This window comes from Apodemus sylvaticus, chromosome X (assembly GCF_947179515.1).
Source record: "Apodemus sylvaticus chromosome X, mApoSyl1.1, whole genome shotgun sequence".
Lineage (NCBI taxonomy): Eukaryota > Metazoa > Chordata > Mammalia > Rodentia > Muridae > Apodemus > Apodemus sylvaticus.
In genome coordinates, this window is record NC_067495.1 from 103884261 (window position 1) to 103898999 (window position 14739).

General features: G+C 37.4%; 1 protein-coding gene across 5 annotated transcripts in view; it reads right to left on the reverse strand.

Moving 5' to 3' along the window:
- Positions 1–3098: 3098 nt before the first annotated feature.
- Acsl4 (acyl-CoA synthetase long chain family member 4) overlaps positions 3099–14739 on the reverse strand; it is a 39028-nt gene continuing 27387 nt past the window's right edge. For all 5 annotated transcript variants that reach the window (XM_052170608.1, XM_052170606.1, XM_052170609.1 and 2 more), the window contains 3 exons: positions 13898–14012; positions 12985–13142; positions 3099–5917 (listed from right to left, as the gene is read on the reverse strand). In XM_052170608.1, the coding sequence (XP_052026568.1) occupies positions 5760–5917; positions 12985–13142; positions 13898–14012 (431 nt within the window). In that variant the 3' untranslated portion in view covers positions 3099–5759. The remainder of the gene's footprint in view (positions 5918–12984; positions 13143–13897; positions 14013–14739) is intronic.

Consider the following 14739-nt stretch of genomic DNA (forward strand, 5'->3'; position numbering starts at 1 on the left):
TAAGGTTGCAATGCTGTGGATCCAGGAGGGAGGCTTTTTACTGAACCTGGGAGAACTCAGAGCTCTTCTGCTTGGTTTAGCAGGTGATGAAGAAAGGCAAAATACATGGACTCTTGAACTGACCAGCTAATGGAAACTCCCTAATTTCCAAAAGATGGTGCCAGTTACTTGAGATATAGCAAAGAGAGTAATCTAGGTCTGCAGCATGTTAGTGAAGGTAGTCTTTTAGTGGACAGAGGATTTTAGAGAACATGCCAACTCTCGACACATTCAAGGAACAAGCAGAGTTCACTTCTCTTCACTCCTACATCAGCAGGGAAGGTCTCCACTCCACGGTGGGATAGCAGGAATCTCTGAGTGCTTTTGAGTTAGCAAATGACCTAGGAACATTTAGAGATTATTGAAATCAGGCCCTAGACCAGGAAAGAAATTGTTCCCACATTTGAGTAGATAGGGCCTGCCTTGAAACTCAATGCCAAGAGAAAATAAAGACCAGTTGTGTCAACTGCCATTGGTCTGAATTTTGACTTTCTTCTTAAGAAGACAGTAATGCTTCAGGGGCTCGAGTCATCAAGGAATATGCTAAATGGTGATGGGGTTAGATCATTTCCCTTTGCCTCAAAGCATGAATGATTCTGGGTGCCTCTGCTGCTCTCCAAACTGCCCAGGACACAGCATGGGCAAACCTGATGGTTCCCTCCCCTGTAAATCTTTAACATGCCAGGCTACCCACACTGAACTCACCCTAAGTCCACTTTTCCTCATATATGCTGTGGCCAGCACAGCTGTATCAATATATGAGACTAGCAGAGTGACAAGGGCATATGACAGCCTGCCTGGGACCACAGACCGTACATTACTGTGCTGAGAACAGGAGTCAATCCATCTAAAAGTGCTTTTCAACTGTTTTTTAATGGCTCAGTATAAGTGATAAGAGAAGAAAATGATCCCCTGGGAAAAGTGGCTAAGAATGCAGGCTGCCAGGAGTCTGGGCCACTCTGAAGGCAGAGGGCATCAAGATCTCAGGTAGGTATGGAATCTCTTGGAGCTTTCTGGGGTATGACCTCATTCCATGCGGTCCTCCAAGGCTGTTGGGAATGAATGTATATTCCTTGAGCAAAATTTGAGGACTTCACTCTTGCCTCTGTTAAGTTAAACTGGAGGTTTCAAAAAAGTATTTACAGACATCGAACTACAAAGGGTCCTCTGCCCTTTCCAAGTTCTGACAGGCCGAACTGTCAGCTCACAGTACTGCTTCTAAGACACAAGCAGTGTCTGTTTTATCTGAGGAGAGCACAAGATTTTTTTGTCTCCTGTAGCATCTAGCAGGATTAGACCAATGCTTGGGTATACTTTTTTATCAGACATTTTCTTTATTTACATTTTAAATGCTATCCCCTTTCCTTGTTTCCCCTCTGAAAACCCCCTATCCCATCCTCCCTCCCCCTGCTCACCAACCCACCCACTCCTGATTTCCTGTCCTGGCATTCCCCTATACTGGGCATCAAACTTTCTCAGGGTCAAGGTCTTTTCTTCCCTCTAATGTCCAATAAGGCCATCCTCTGCTACATATGCAGCTGGAGCCATGGGTCCCTCCATGTGTACTCTTTGGTTGGTGGTTTAGTTTGGGTATACTTATTATTTTTATTTTCTATATTTTTTGTTTACATTCCAAATGCTTTCCCCTTTCCCAGTTCCCCCCTCCCCATATGTCCCATAAGCCCTCTTCTCTCCACCCATTCTCCAATCACCCCCTCCCATTTCTCTGTCCTGGTACTCCCCTACAATGTTACCCAGGATCAGGGCCCTCTCCTTCCTTCTTCATGGGAATCATTTGTTATGCTAATTATGTCTAGAGTATTCAGAGCTTCTGGGCTAATTAATATCCACTTATCAGTGACTGCATTCCATGTGTATTCTTTTGTGACTGGGTTACCTCACTTAGGATAATATTTTCCAGTTCCAGCCATATGCCTAAAAGTTTCATGAATTCATTGTTTTTAATGGCTGAGTAGTATTCCATTATGTAAATATACCACATTTTCTGTATCCATTCCTCCATTGAGGGACATCTGGGTTCTTTCCAGCTTCTGGCTATTATAAATAAGGCTGCTATGAATATAGTGGAGCATGTGTCCTTATTGCATGCAGGACATGGGCACAGGGGGAAAGTTCCTGAACAGAACACCAATAGCTTATGCCCTAAGATCAAGAATTGACAAATGGGACCTCATAAAATTACAAAGTTTCTGTAAGGCAAAGGACACTGTCAAAAGGACAAAACTGGACATGACACTTCCGGAGGACCCTGCTATATATACCCAGAGGATTCCTGGGCATAAAATTGGGTATACTTCTTAAGTGGTGTCATTTAAAGCAAAGGAAATCTAATAGGTTTGGTGCTTGGTGGGACTTTAAAATGAAAATGGTTTTGCTCCCTAAACCAGTCCAGTGCTGTGCTATGCTGTATTTCTCATTAAAAATATTTGCTGGGATGGGGATAGGGGAATGGGGGTGTTAATACTAGCACTTGGAAGGCAGAGGCAGGTGCTACACAGAGAAACCCTATCTGGAATTAAAAAATAAGGGTTTAGCTCTATGTGGTGGTGTACACCTGTAAGCCCAGTTCATGAGACCAACCTGGGCTACAAAGAAGCTTTCCCACCAAAGAGAGGAGAGATAGACTCCTTAGTACTAAATAATAAACTTTCAGACGCTACTTTTGAGTAATGCCTGAAGTCGCCAAAGCAGAATTACAAATAGAAGCAAGTAACAGTGTGTGTGTGTGTGTGTGTGCATCCTCATACACTTTACATATATATGTATATGTAAGCATTAGCCTAAAATTAATGATTATTTAGTAGAATTTACCAATAATTCATATACCCTAACTATCCCACAGTTTCCATGTTACAAGATACTCAACTCACTATATTAAAATAATAGTTCTGGATTCAAATAAACCAATGTAATAAATAGGATTCATAAAAGCTAAGTTAACCACTTACTTCCAGATACCCAAGCATACTACGTAAAAAGCCTAGGTAACATTCAAATCTATAGATTTTCATACTGACATATAAGAAAAACAAATTGGCTTGATAACATGGGTGGATTTATTTTATAAGATTCAAGTGCAAACTTAAAAACAAGAACAAACAAAGCTTTGCAAGAGTAAACACAAAAATCTAAAGAACAATCTTACAATCGTGCATTTTAACAGAAAGTACAAATATGAATATAAAATTTGTAACTACATTCAAAATTAAAATTTATCTCTCCAGTTCCCAAATGCTACACGATCTTTAAACCTGTTCTCAGCTTGTCACTGTAGAAACATTTGTCATATGCTACCAGGAAAATATAGGCAAAGATTACTAGTCAGTCTCTATGAACAAAGAGACAGGATTCTCCCTCACTTTGGACTCTATCAATCATTCATCTGTATTTCTTAAAAGTCAGACAATCATACCTTCATTCTACATAAAAAAAGAATGAGTACAAATATCAAGAAACTAAGACCCTTTCGTGTAATTAAAGCAAAAATCATGAGTGTTCAACTTAGAAATGCACACACTGATAATCAACAGTAAGCACAGCTTTATTTGATGGCTGACATGTAATAATTGTGGACAATTTAAATAGGTATAAAAATGGAGATCAAAATCTTTAGGCTCAAATACTTAAAAAGTCACTATGAATATGGAAAATAGTTCTGTTTACATAAACATGTATATTTTTTGATGAAAAGTCGGGGGTGGGGGGCAGTGGCATCTCCCTGGTCCCTTAACATGTTTGGATTTTCATGAAGAATTAGCAGCACCCAACCTTGTATGAATTGCGTGATTCTTAAGGACCTAGTTGGCAGTGTTCCAGCTTTGGGAGATGGGAGTGGGTGGGATGCAAATATCTTAAATAAGATAGTATGCATGCACTCACATTTTTAAGGTCACCATTCCAAATGGGATACATATATTGGGGGAAAACACCCTTGAATGATAAACAGTGCACTAGGAAGAATAGAAGCTGGACAGTAGTCTACTTGATAATGTCTTTTCATGCTTCAAAGGCAAGATAGAAGTGTGAGAATGCTCACATAGAACTTCAGGGAAAACTTGCCTCAAATTTTATTTTGCAGAACACTGAAAAGAAACTTTCACAAAAACCTTCGCTGTTGCTTATAATACCAGATGATTTGTTTTTCATTATTACCACCATATACATAACATTTAAATAATTTCTTTATAAATATTTTAGAGCACAAAGAACTCATTTTGTTGTAGTGGTGGCCCACATCTGTACAATGCAATGTAAGCAACATATATATATATAATATATATACACATACACACATGGGTGTGTGTGTGTGTATAAAATGATTATGAAAAAGTGCAAAGAATAACAGTATTAAGAATTTTTGCTTTTTACAGTAACTATGGTTCAAGTGCGAATATCTACCAAGAATAGAGAATTCCAGATTTTAGCTTAAGATTTAAAAAGAAACTCACACTCCAAGTTACTGCACAGACAGTCCTTAATCAAGTAACTCTGCCCTTCTCCCAAATCTAGCATTTCCAGTTTCTAAACTCTTCACAAACAGGAAAAGTGGTAACAGTGTTTTCTTCCCTTTCACTTCCCCAGGCTCATCCAAGACATTTAATCACCCGTAGGTTTGAACAAGATTTTGAGGAAGTCATTTATCATAACCCGCTTTGCTGAAATTAAAGCAAAATGAAATGCACACTACTGACCAAGAATCAATCAGCAACAGCAAACAGACCATAAATTACAAGTGTAATTTAATACAAGCACATTTTAAAACCAAGCCCTGTTATCAAAGTTAAATTCCGAGTCTAAATCTCTTTCTGAGGTTCAGTGCTATGCAAGGATCCTAATTCTGAATACTTAGGATTCTATCAGCTTTCTAACAGAAAAGCAATGTATCTTGTTGAATTCTGATTAACTTTCTAACACGTTCCCCCTTGGTCTCAGTCTTTGACGAGATCACACACAGAAAGGTCACTTTTACAAAGTGGACATTCCTCTTAAGACATTTAAATAATTACAGTTGCTGACTTTAGTTCTCAGACATCCAAAGGAGCAGTTCCACTTCCCTTTGAATATATTACGAGATATTTTTGGTATGTGTGTGTGTTGTTTTACTCTTAACTTCAGGCACTGTAATTATTCACAATATTGCAATGATTCTATGTCTAACCTACATGACAATTAATGATCTTAAAATAATACCTTCTAAGATACTGATTCCATATATTATGACTGATTTTTTTCCCTTCAAGATAAGTGGTTGGAAGAGGATTTCAAAGCCTGGTGGCACTTCAGTTTTGAGTAGTGTTAATACGTAATTTTGTCATGATTATTATAGAAGCTTCTGAACTAGGAAGACATAGACATTGGAAGCTGTAAATTTCTTCAACTCTATTCCAAGTCCAATTTATTTACTTTAGTGTGGAGTATCTTTTCTTTATAAAAACAAGTGTATCTAAGGCTAATTTTAAAAACAGATTTTTCTGCTCTAAACTTAATAACACAGCTAAAGGGAAATGTCTTTTCAAATTCAGCTTCACTAGGACTATGCAAGTTAAAGTAGACTCAACTATTTTAACCACTTTTGGTTGTTTTTGCTTCATGTCTTTAGAAGATACACCTTACATTCTAACAAAGAGATCAACAAAGGCTTAAACTCTAGAACTAAAACCCATTAGGCCACCTCCTGCGCAGATGAAGAGGGCTACATTTTATTTGCCCCCGTACATTCGCTCAATGTCTTTGAGATAATGGTTCTTCAACTCCTTCCTTTTGAGCTTGAAGGCATCTGTTACCAAACCAGTTTCAGGGGTCCATGGCTCTGGGCTTAGTCGGACCTTGATTGGAATTTCAAATCGCTCCAATTTCACTGAAACAAAATAGGGAGAGAAGGGTAGGAGAGAGGCAGGAAAGAAATATAAAGGAGGAGAAAGGGAGGGGGGGAGAAAAAAATGAATCCAATATAGAATTTCCAGAATTGATGGCCTAGATGATGCAATAAAAGAAAATTTATTAATTTATTGGTATGTCAGTCAACAATATGCAGACTCATTGGCACCTTTGCTCACACAAACACACACCCATCTTCCTCTTAGGGCCTTCACACCACTGAGCCTCTGCCTGCAGTGCTCCCACACATGTCTACTGACATCCAGAATTCCTCTATTTGTAACAAAAAAGAATATATATATATATATATATATATATATATATATACATATATATATGCATGTGCATATGTATATACACACATATGCATTTATATCTTCATATTTTATGACCACACATATTATTAAATGTCTGTATTTCCCTCCAAACATACATGTTTGTCTCAAGTACTACAACATAAGCCCCATGAAAGGTCTTTGTTTTCCTGGCTGTTACCTATAGACTAGACCAAGAGTCCTCAATAAATTCATATAAAACTATTAAGTCATTCCATTAAAAAAATTAAGCCTCCAGAAAACTATTCCTTAAAAGCTGTATTATATGATCAAATGTGAACCAACATGATATTTATTTGGTATAATAATAGTGTTTCAATAGTGTAAGAGCAGGCACAGAGTACTTGTGTGGGAGTTACACAACTCAGTATTTGTCGGGAGAAATATAAAAAGTTGAGAACATAGAATTAGCTGGAGGTGGCATATACCTCTAATCCTAGCACTCAGAAGGCAGAAGCAGGTGGATTTCTGTGAGTTCCAGGCTAGCCAAGGCTACACAGTGAGACTGTCATAAAAATAAAAGTATTAATAATAAAAAAGAAGAGGTTATTCAATCATATTAGCTTATTTCTTAAAATGCCCCAAGGTATGTATTAACACAATCTTATTATAAAAAATTCTAAAGGACAGACATGTTATTCTGCATGTGAGCTTGATTTTTTAATAGGATAACTTAAAGTAAAACTTATGCACACTTCCAAAGCCTTGGTGACATTAGAAAATGCTTTGAAAGAATATGATGCTGAATATGAAAAAATAATCTCTCACATAGTATATAGTATAATATGTTACCTCAAGTAATACCTAAAGAGGTAGAGAAAACATAAAACTTGTCTGAATTAACAATATCTACTTTTTCCTCATATTATAGCTCAGTTACAGAAAGGAACCTGAGATCCTCTGAGGTCCCTTGGCGCACGCATATCTGAATCAAAGGAAATCTCAACTATAGATGTAGTTCCAAAAACTTTCATTTCCTACTTAAAAAGGTCTAGTTCCAGAAACACTACAAAATTGGTACACCATTTCAATTGTACATGTTAACGATAGCATGTTTTTAAATGTCCTATCATTATAAGCTAACTTATCATTTAAGGGATTAAAAAAAAGGATGCTTGGGGGTGTCATTCTGAGAACTCCCCATCATTAGTTCATATTCAGCAGAGAAACAGATGATCACAGTTTCATACAAGAATAAACCAGCAAATGAGAAAGAGAGGACTGAAGAACCAATAATTTCCCACATGCATTTTCTCTGAATAAAGCTGAACATTATAAAGGTGATCCTGCAGGTAGCAGCATATCTATCTGCTGTTGTTTTTAAAGTGTGTGTGTGTGTGCGTGTGTGCGTGTGTGTGTGTGTGTGTGCGCGTGTGTGTGTGTGTGTGTGTGTGTGTGTGTGTGTGTGTGTACCACAGCAGAAGGAAGGAGCTAGATTTCTTGGAGCTCCAGGATCATGATTATCGTACAGTTTCCAAGTAATATGTATTTTAATTATATATCTCATTCCAAGAACAGGAACGTAGGACCTTTATGGGAGTCTGGTGAGTCCTGTGATTTTTCTACTGCTTTCTCTATGCAATTATGACACAGCTTGACATTCCCCAATTATCTTCATACAGTTAAATACACAGTGATAAATATTCAAGTAACCTTCTACTTTATTAGCATCTCAATAACTAAGGATAACTGGAGTGATACCTCTAATGGGCATGTTATTGGTTGAAATCGTTTATGAGATACCATATTAAAAGAAAAATCAGAATATGTATCAAAGAAGGTTCTGGGAGCCTGGAGACAGTAATATAAGTTTTATTTATAAATAATAAAATTACCTTGAAGAAAGCATTACATATATAATGCACCTTTACAATGTGAATAATCAGAAAATGAACTTTGATCATGTGCTGTAAGCACCAAGAAGGCCTCCAAGGACCAGCCAGTCTCAGAAAATTTAGCAAATAATAAATGAAAGAAAGAAAGAAAGAAAGAAAGAAAGAAAGAAAGAAAGAAAGAAAGAAAGAAAGAAAGAAAGAAAAGTGGAGAGGAGAGAAAGAAAGAGAGAGAGAGAAAGAAAGAAAGAAAGAAAGAAAGAAAGAAAGAAAGAAAGAAAGAAAGAAAGAAAGAAAGAAAGAAAGAAAGAAAGAAAGAAAGAAAGGGAACTTTGAAATTTAAAATATTTAGAGTGGTCAGGTTTCAGAAAGTTCTTTGGCAAATAAGATATTGAGGTTGGAAAAGTTATTATAAACTATATTTTAAAACCTAAGTAAAATCTAAGTTGCCTTTTGAAATAAAAGAGGAATTTGGCATCACTACTAAGGAAATGTCTGTGACAGAAATAAAAGCCAGTGGAGCTTTTCTGATGAAATTAGAACCACGTTGACAAAGAGGGAAAAACCTTCTGTAATGCCCTTTCCTTTTGACCCCAAAGTCTCATGTCTAAGAATTCACACCAAGAAGAAAATCACACACAGGCTGCGGAGATGGCTCAGTGGCTAAGCTGTTTGTCTCCTAAGCACAAAGGCCTGGGTCTGACCCCTAGCATGTCCATGAAAAGCTGAGCATGGTGGCATGCCACCTGCAGTCTCAGAGATAGGGAAGAAGACTCGGGGAGCCGCTGAGAGACCCTTTCTCAAAGAAAACAAAGTCCATGGTCCCCAAGGAATAAGCTCTACCCTCTACATACATAAGCGCTCCCACCTGACCATGCATACGCACACACAAACCAAAACTGTCACTCAAGAAAATAATTTTGTAGTCAAGATGTTTAAGTAGGGGAATGTACTGCTCATGAAAAAATAGAACAGATTAAATAGTTATTTTCTGAAGAAAAAAAAAACCTTATGAATTAAGGATGATGATGAAATGATGTAGCTACTGACTTCGAAACTGCTGATGTTACTGACAAGAGGAGTTGATGCAGAAGGCCAGCAGAGGGAGCTCCAGCCAGGTGACTATTACTTACTTCCTTATTACTTTCTGTATTGTCCAACATTTCAAAATTACAGCTAACTAGTAATTAAGAGAATTATTACTTTCATCGTTAAAATAAAACAATAGATTAAAAAAAAAGGTAAACAGCTTGAGCGTCGACATAGGGAATACAAGGTTCCCCTCTACTGCTCCTAGGCTCCTAGGAAATAAATACCCTAAAATAACTTTTCTTGGGAGGCAGAGGTAAGAGGATCACCCCAAGTCTCAGGATATCCTGATTTAATTGGTAATCTCTAGGCTAGTCAGGAATACATAAAGAGATGCTGTCTCAATATTTTTTATAATGAAAAAAACTCAACTACAATGAAGTCAAGGAAAGGGGAGGAAAAGGCACTGGGTGGGAAAGTTCACTTAAGTCTAGAGAAAAGAAAAACTGAAGAACCACTGCTAAGAGAAGGCTAAAATAACTGCCTACCAGAAAGGATGCCAAGCATCCTCAATGGAAGGCCCGGCGCAGGGAGCCATGAGCGCTGTATACCTCTGAAGACAGGGAGGAAGAGTCACACAGAAACAACAAGTTGCCTCTCCCTCTGTGCTGCCCCTCCAGCGCCAGCCTGCCAGCTAGCTGGGTTTTTTGGGCTAGAGCACATGAAGCACAGCAGAACTAGGGGTTAAGGAGGATCCGGTGATGTTTACTTCCTCCATCTCCCTGACAATACCTTGTTCTCTTTGGCTCTCAGAATTCTGGCCACCAAACTAAGAGCATCTACACAATAGATGAGAGAGGCTTCATTTGAGAAATGGAGTGGTCCAGGAGGGAGAAAGGATGCACATGTGAGTGACTTCAGTGACGCCTACGAAGAGTTCCTTTTAGAATCTGGATAAACACACAATGATCAGCAGAAACTAAGAACCCAGCAGATGTCGCTGTTGTAATAGCCATTCATTGCCCAATTCTTTGTGTGACCTGACATCCTAACAATTATTAGATAAATCCTTTGGAATAAGTAAAGAGACCTGTACTTTTCACCAAACCGAAGGCTAAGAATGTCATCAGGCCTATAAACACAGATTTCCCTTCTTTGCTGTGAACTTGCCTTATGTAGACTATATACTTGGAAAGTGTTTTGATTCATGACCTTTTGTGCTCTGTTACAAGAGAACTTCATAAAAAAAAATGTTACTTATTTAAATATAGCTGAGGTCACTTAAATCTATGGTCCAGGATCATGACCACTGATGTTTTCCTCCAGAATAATCAATTCCCTATTCTCCTTGGGAAATTAAATAACAACAACATCATCTTTAAACTCAAACTAGGGAGAAAGGATTTGTTTTTTAAAGACACTTTATAACGACTAAGCACATAAGTCAGCAAGAGGATACTTTAATTCTAAAGCATAATGTACACCCAATTTCATAAAATATTAGTAGATGTAAAGTCAGATTAACCCCAGCACAATAGTAATGGATAACTTCAACACTTGACTCTCACCTACTGACAGGTCATTTCAAAAACAGAGGAACATGTGACTTAAGTGACATCATAGAATAGACTTTAGGAGGGACAAAGGGATCTATGGGAAATCCCTTGTAAGCACTTCAGAATACATCCCCCCTCCACTGCAGAAGTCCATGAAATGCCAAAATATATTAAGGCACAAAGCAAGTCTTAGAAAATACACAGAAGAAACTAAAACAATCCCTGTATTCTATCTGATCACAACAGGAATAGACCACAAATTAACAAAGAGAAACTCTAGAGAGTTCACAGAATCTCTGAGAGTAAACAATACTGCAGGGGGTGAGAGGGGACCACAGAAACATGTTCTACTAAACTGCAAAGTCTAAACAAAAATCAATGAATGTCTAGATGTATATAACTTTGAAAAAATGAAATAAAGCTGAGATAAACAATTTAAGCAGATCTACAATCAGTGAAATTGAAGCAGCAACTGATAATCTCCCAACTAAAAATGTCCAAGTCCAGATAGATTCACTGATGGTTTTTACTAGACCTTCAAGAACTAATAGTAACACTTCCTAAATTCTTCCATAAAATAGGAAATGTGCATGTTGTTGCCAAAAAAATTTTTATGAAGCTACTGTCACCCTAATATCAAAATCAAAGATTCAATAAAACAGGAAATTATAGACCAGCTCAATAAACATAAAGCAAAAAATTATCAACAAAATTCAAGAAGACACCAAACCATTCACCGTGATCAGGTTGGCTTAATTCCAGAGATTACTCAACATATATACATCAATAAATAGCTACATTCAAGGACAAAAATCACCTGGTCCTCTTGACAGAGGCAGAAAGGCTTTTGGCAAAAAATCCAACATTCCGCCTGGATGTTGTGCTGCAGACCTTTAATCCCAGCACTTGGGAGGCAGAGGCAGGAGAAGCTCTGTGAGCTTGAGGCCAGCCTGGTCCTGAAGATTAAGTTCCAGGATGCCCAGGGCTACACAAAGAAACCCTGTCTCAAAACAAAACAAAACAAAACATCCAGCATCCCTTAATATTAAAAGGCCCTGAAGAAACTCAGAGTGAAAGAACATATCTGAACACTATAATGGAATCCACCAGAGCAGCAGCAACAATAGGGGTAACTTTAACTGCCTTCTGATTGGATTCCAGGGATGCTCCTTAGGCAGAATTCATTCCCAGCATTGTCAATCTACTCAAAAACCTAAGCATGTCATAGCCCTAGGGGTATCCTACTTTTGTTTTGGTAAAACACGCATGCAAACCAACTGCCTTCTAAATACTTATGTTTATATACATAGACCTGCACTTCTCTCATCCTTGCTCAGACATTTCCTTTGGTAATAGGCAGAAATAAATACACACACTCATAATTGTCAAAGAATTGAGAATAAGTGACTTGAGTATTCAGCTCTAAATAGCATGACTCTCAAAAACCCCATCCTCCCTGCCCAAGGCTCAAGGAACACTGTGGAATAGAAATAATGTATAATTATTATTATTATATAATAATTATTATAATTATTATTATTCATCAATAATAACTATATTATTAATGAATAATAAAGAATGTAAAAGATGAAAGATAGAGGATGTGGTGAGGAGTGCTGTGAAATGCTGTCTTTTGTATAATGGATAAGTCACTGGGCAAATGAATTCATAGCAATTTTGGTTATGCCTGCAAAGACCTATACAAAATCAAGCCAGTCAAAACATCAACATGGACGGCAGAACATCTCACAAGGCCCCACCCTTATTCAAGGAGTTATTGGCTGCAGCTGATACCTCTTCCTTGTGTGTGTGTGGGCACTGGTAGACTGCCCATGCTTCAGTGGATGGCCCTATACTCATGCCCATGTAAGGAACACTAATGGGACTTAGTGGGTTATTAAAAGAGAGAAGAGGACATGAAATTGGAAGGGCGAACCACTGTTGGGTAAGGTCTGAGGGAAGTTGTAGCGAAACAGATTACGATTAAAACAGATAATGATTTTAAATATATATATACATATACATACACACACACACACACACACACACAAACAGATATATATATATATATGAAATTCTCAAAGAACAAAGGAGTATATATTTAATTGGTATGTTGATTTTATATCCACACACATACAAACATAACACTTGAATTGAGACTTTTAGACTAAGGATATAAAGAGTTGGTGAGAAAATGTTTTAAAAGGAGTTAGATACAATCAAGATACATTGAATATGTGTTTGAATTTTAGTGTAATGCACAAAATATTTATTAGGTGACTTGTATGGACTTACTGGCATTTGCAGCTTCTCGAATTTCTTTCAGTATTTCAGCTTCCATGGCAGGATTATTGCAAATATCAACCCAAGATCCTTCTACCCCCTTCTGTTGTGCCAAAAGAGTCAACTTTTTCTGGTTAGGAACCACAAAACTGATCACATAGGACTGGTCACTGAAAAATTATACATATTAACAAGTAAGCAAGATTAGTCACATTATTCAATGTAACAGTACAGTAGAAGTAATTCTAAATATACATATTATATGATATGATATTAATAAAGAAAGTGGCTCAATCTCAAAGGCTTTTGACTTAGAAAAACTTGGACTGAAAATTTACCATGTACTACTTATGTGAACTTTTGGGGAAGTTATTCATGCTAAGTCTCAATTGCCATGGATCCTATATGAAAGAACTTGTAACATAGGTTCAATCAGATAATAAACATTGGCAAGACATGGTAGATGTCTAATAAAGAACTATAATAAATGAGTTTCTGGAAAAGACCTTCAATGCTGTTAAATAAATTCAAGAACTTTCATGTTCATTTTCAGAACCACAAGCAAAGTTCTAAGAGACTTTTGATGGTATCTGGTATCTGAATGTTTACACACAATCAAATTTATTTTATACTGTTCTTTTTACTGTAAGTATATGAAACACAAAACAGAACTACTCTTTGTCTGGAAAGGGAGCGATCAAGTCTGATGACCTGAATTTGAGCTCTAGGAACCTGCACAAGTTGTCCCATGTGAGCTTGCCCCAACAAACACAAAAGAGATGATAGATAGATAGATAGATAGATAGATAGATAGATAGATAGATAGATAGATAGATGGTTGGATGGATGGACGGATGGACGGACGGGCAGACGGACGGACGGATAGATGAATGGACAGAGAGACAGACAGACAGACAAAATTTACCTTTTGGCAAAAGCACAGATGTTGTCGATCAGTGGACAATTCTTCAGTGCAGCTTCTACCTTCCCAAGAGAGACATATTCTCCTGCTTGTAACTTCACCAGATCTTTCTTACGATCTAGAATCATAAAAACATGGACCCTCAGGTTAAATAAGACATCGGTGGTTGTCTCTTGGGAGGCCTTTACTTCTCTGACTGGAGATGGAGGGAGAGTGGATTTGGTGAAGAAGAAAGGTAGGAGGCAGCTACGAGGAGTGTGTGGGGAGGGAACAATGGTTGGGATATATTCTATGAGAGAATAATCTTATTTTCAATTAAAAATACAAATCCACAGTTTGTTGCATTGTGGCATACATAATTCTGGTTTCATTTCAATTTATTGCCTTAGTTTTTTTTATAAAGGTATTTCCTCTAAAATCTTGACATATATGTATATATGTACATATACATAAAATTTAATGTAAAAATTAATATGTATAATTTAACATATAAAGTTATATGTACACAGATGTATAAAATTCTCCAATGCATACTGATAAAAATGCATCAAATAGAAAAGTTCTGGCACTCAGGTGTATATGGTAAGATCACCGTAAGTTCTAGGCCATCTCTTAATAGATTCAAGTTCAGTCTGAGGTATATGCCAGAGTGTATCTCAAATCAGTTTTCTCCAATGCATTGTCACCAGATATATCAACTGCATACCAGAGCAGGTCCCATTTCTAGCAGTAGTTAGCCAACCACATACACACACACACACACACACACACACACACACACACACACACACACGCATGCACACAGGCACACACAGGCACACGCACATGCACACATGCAAACGTGC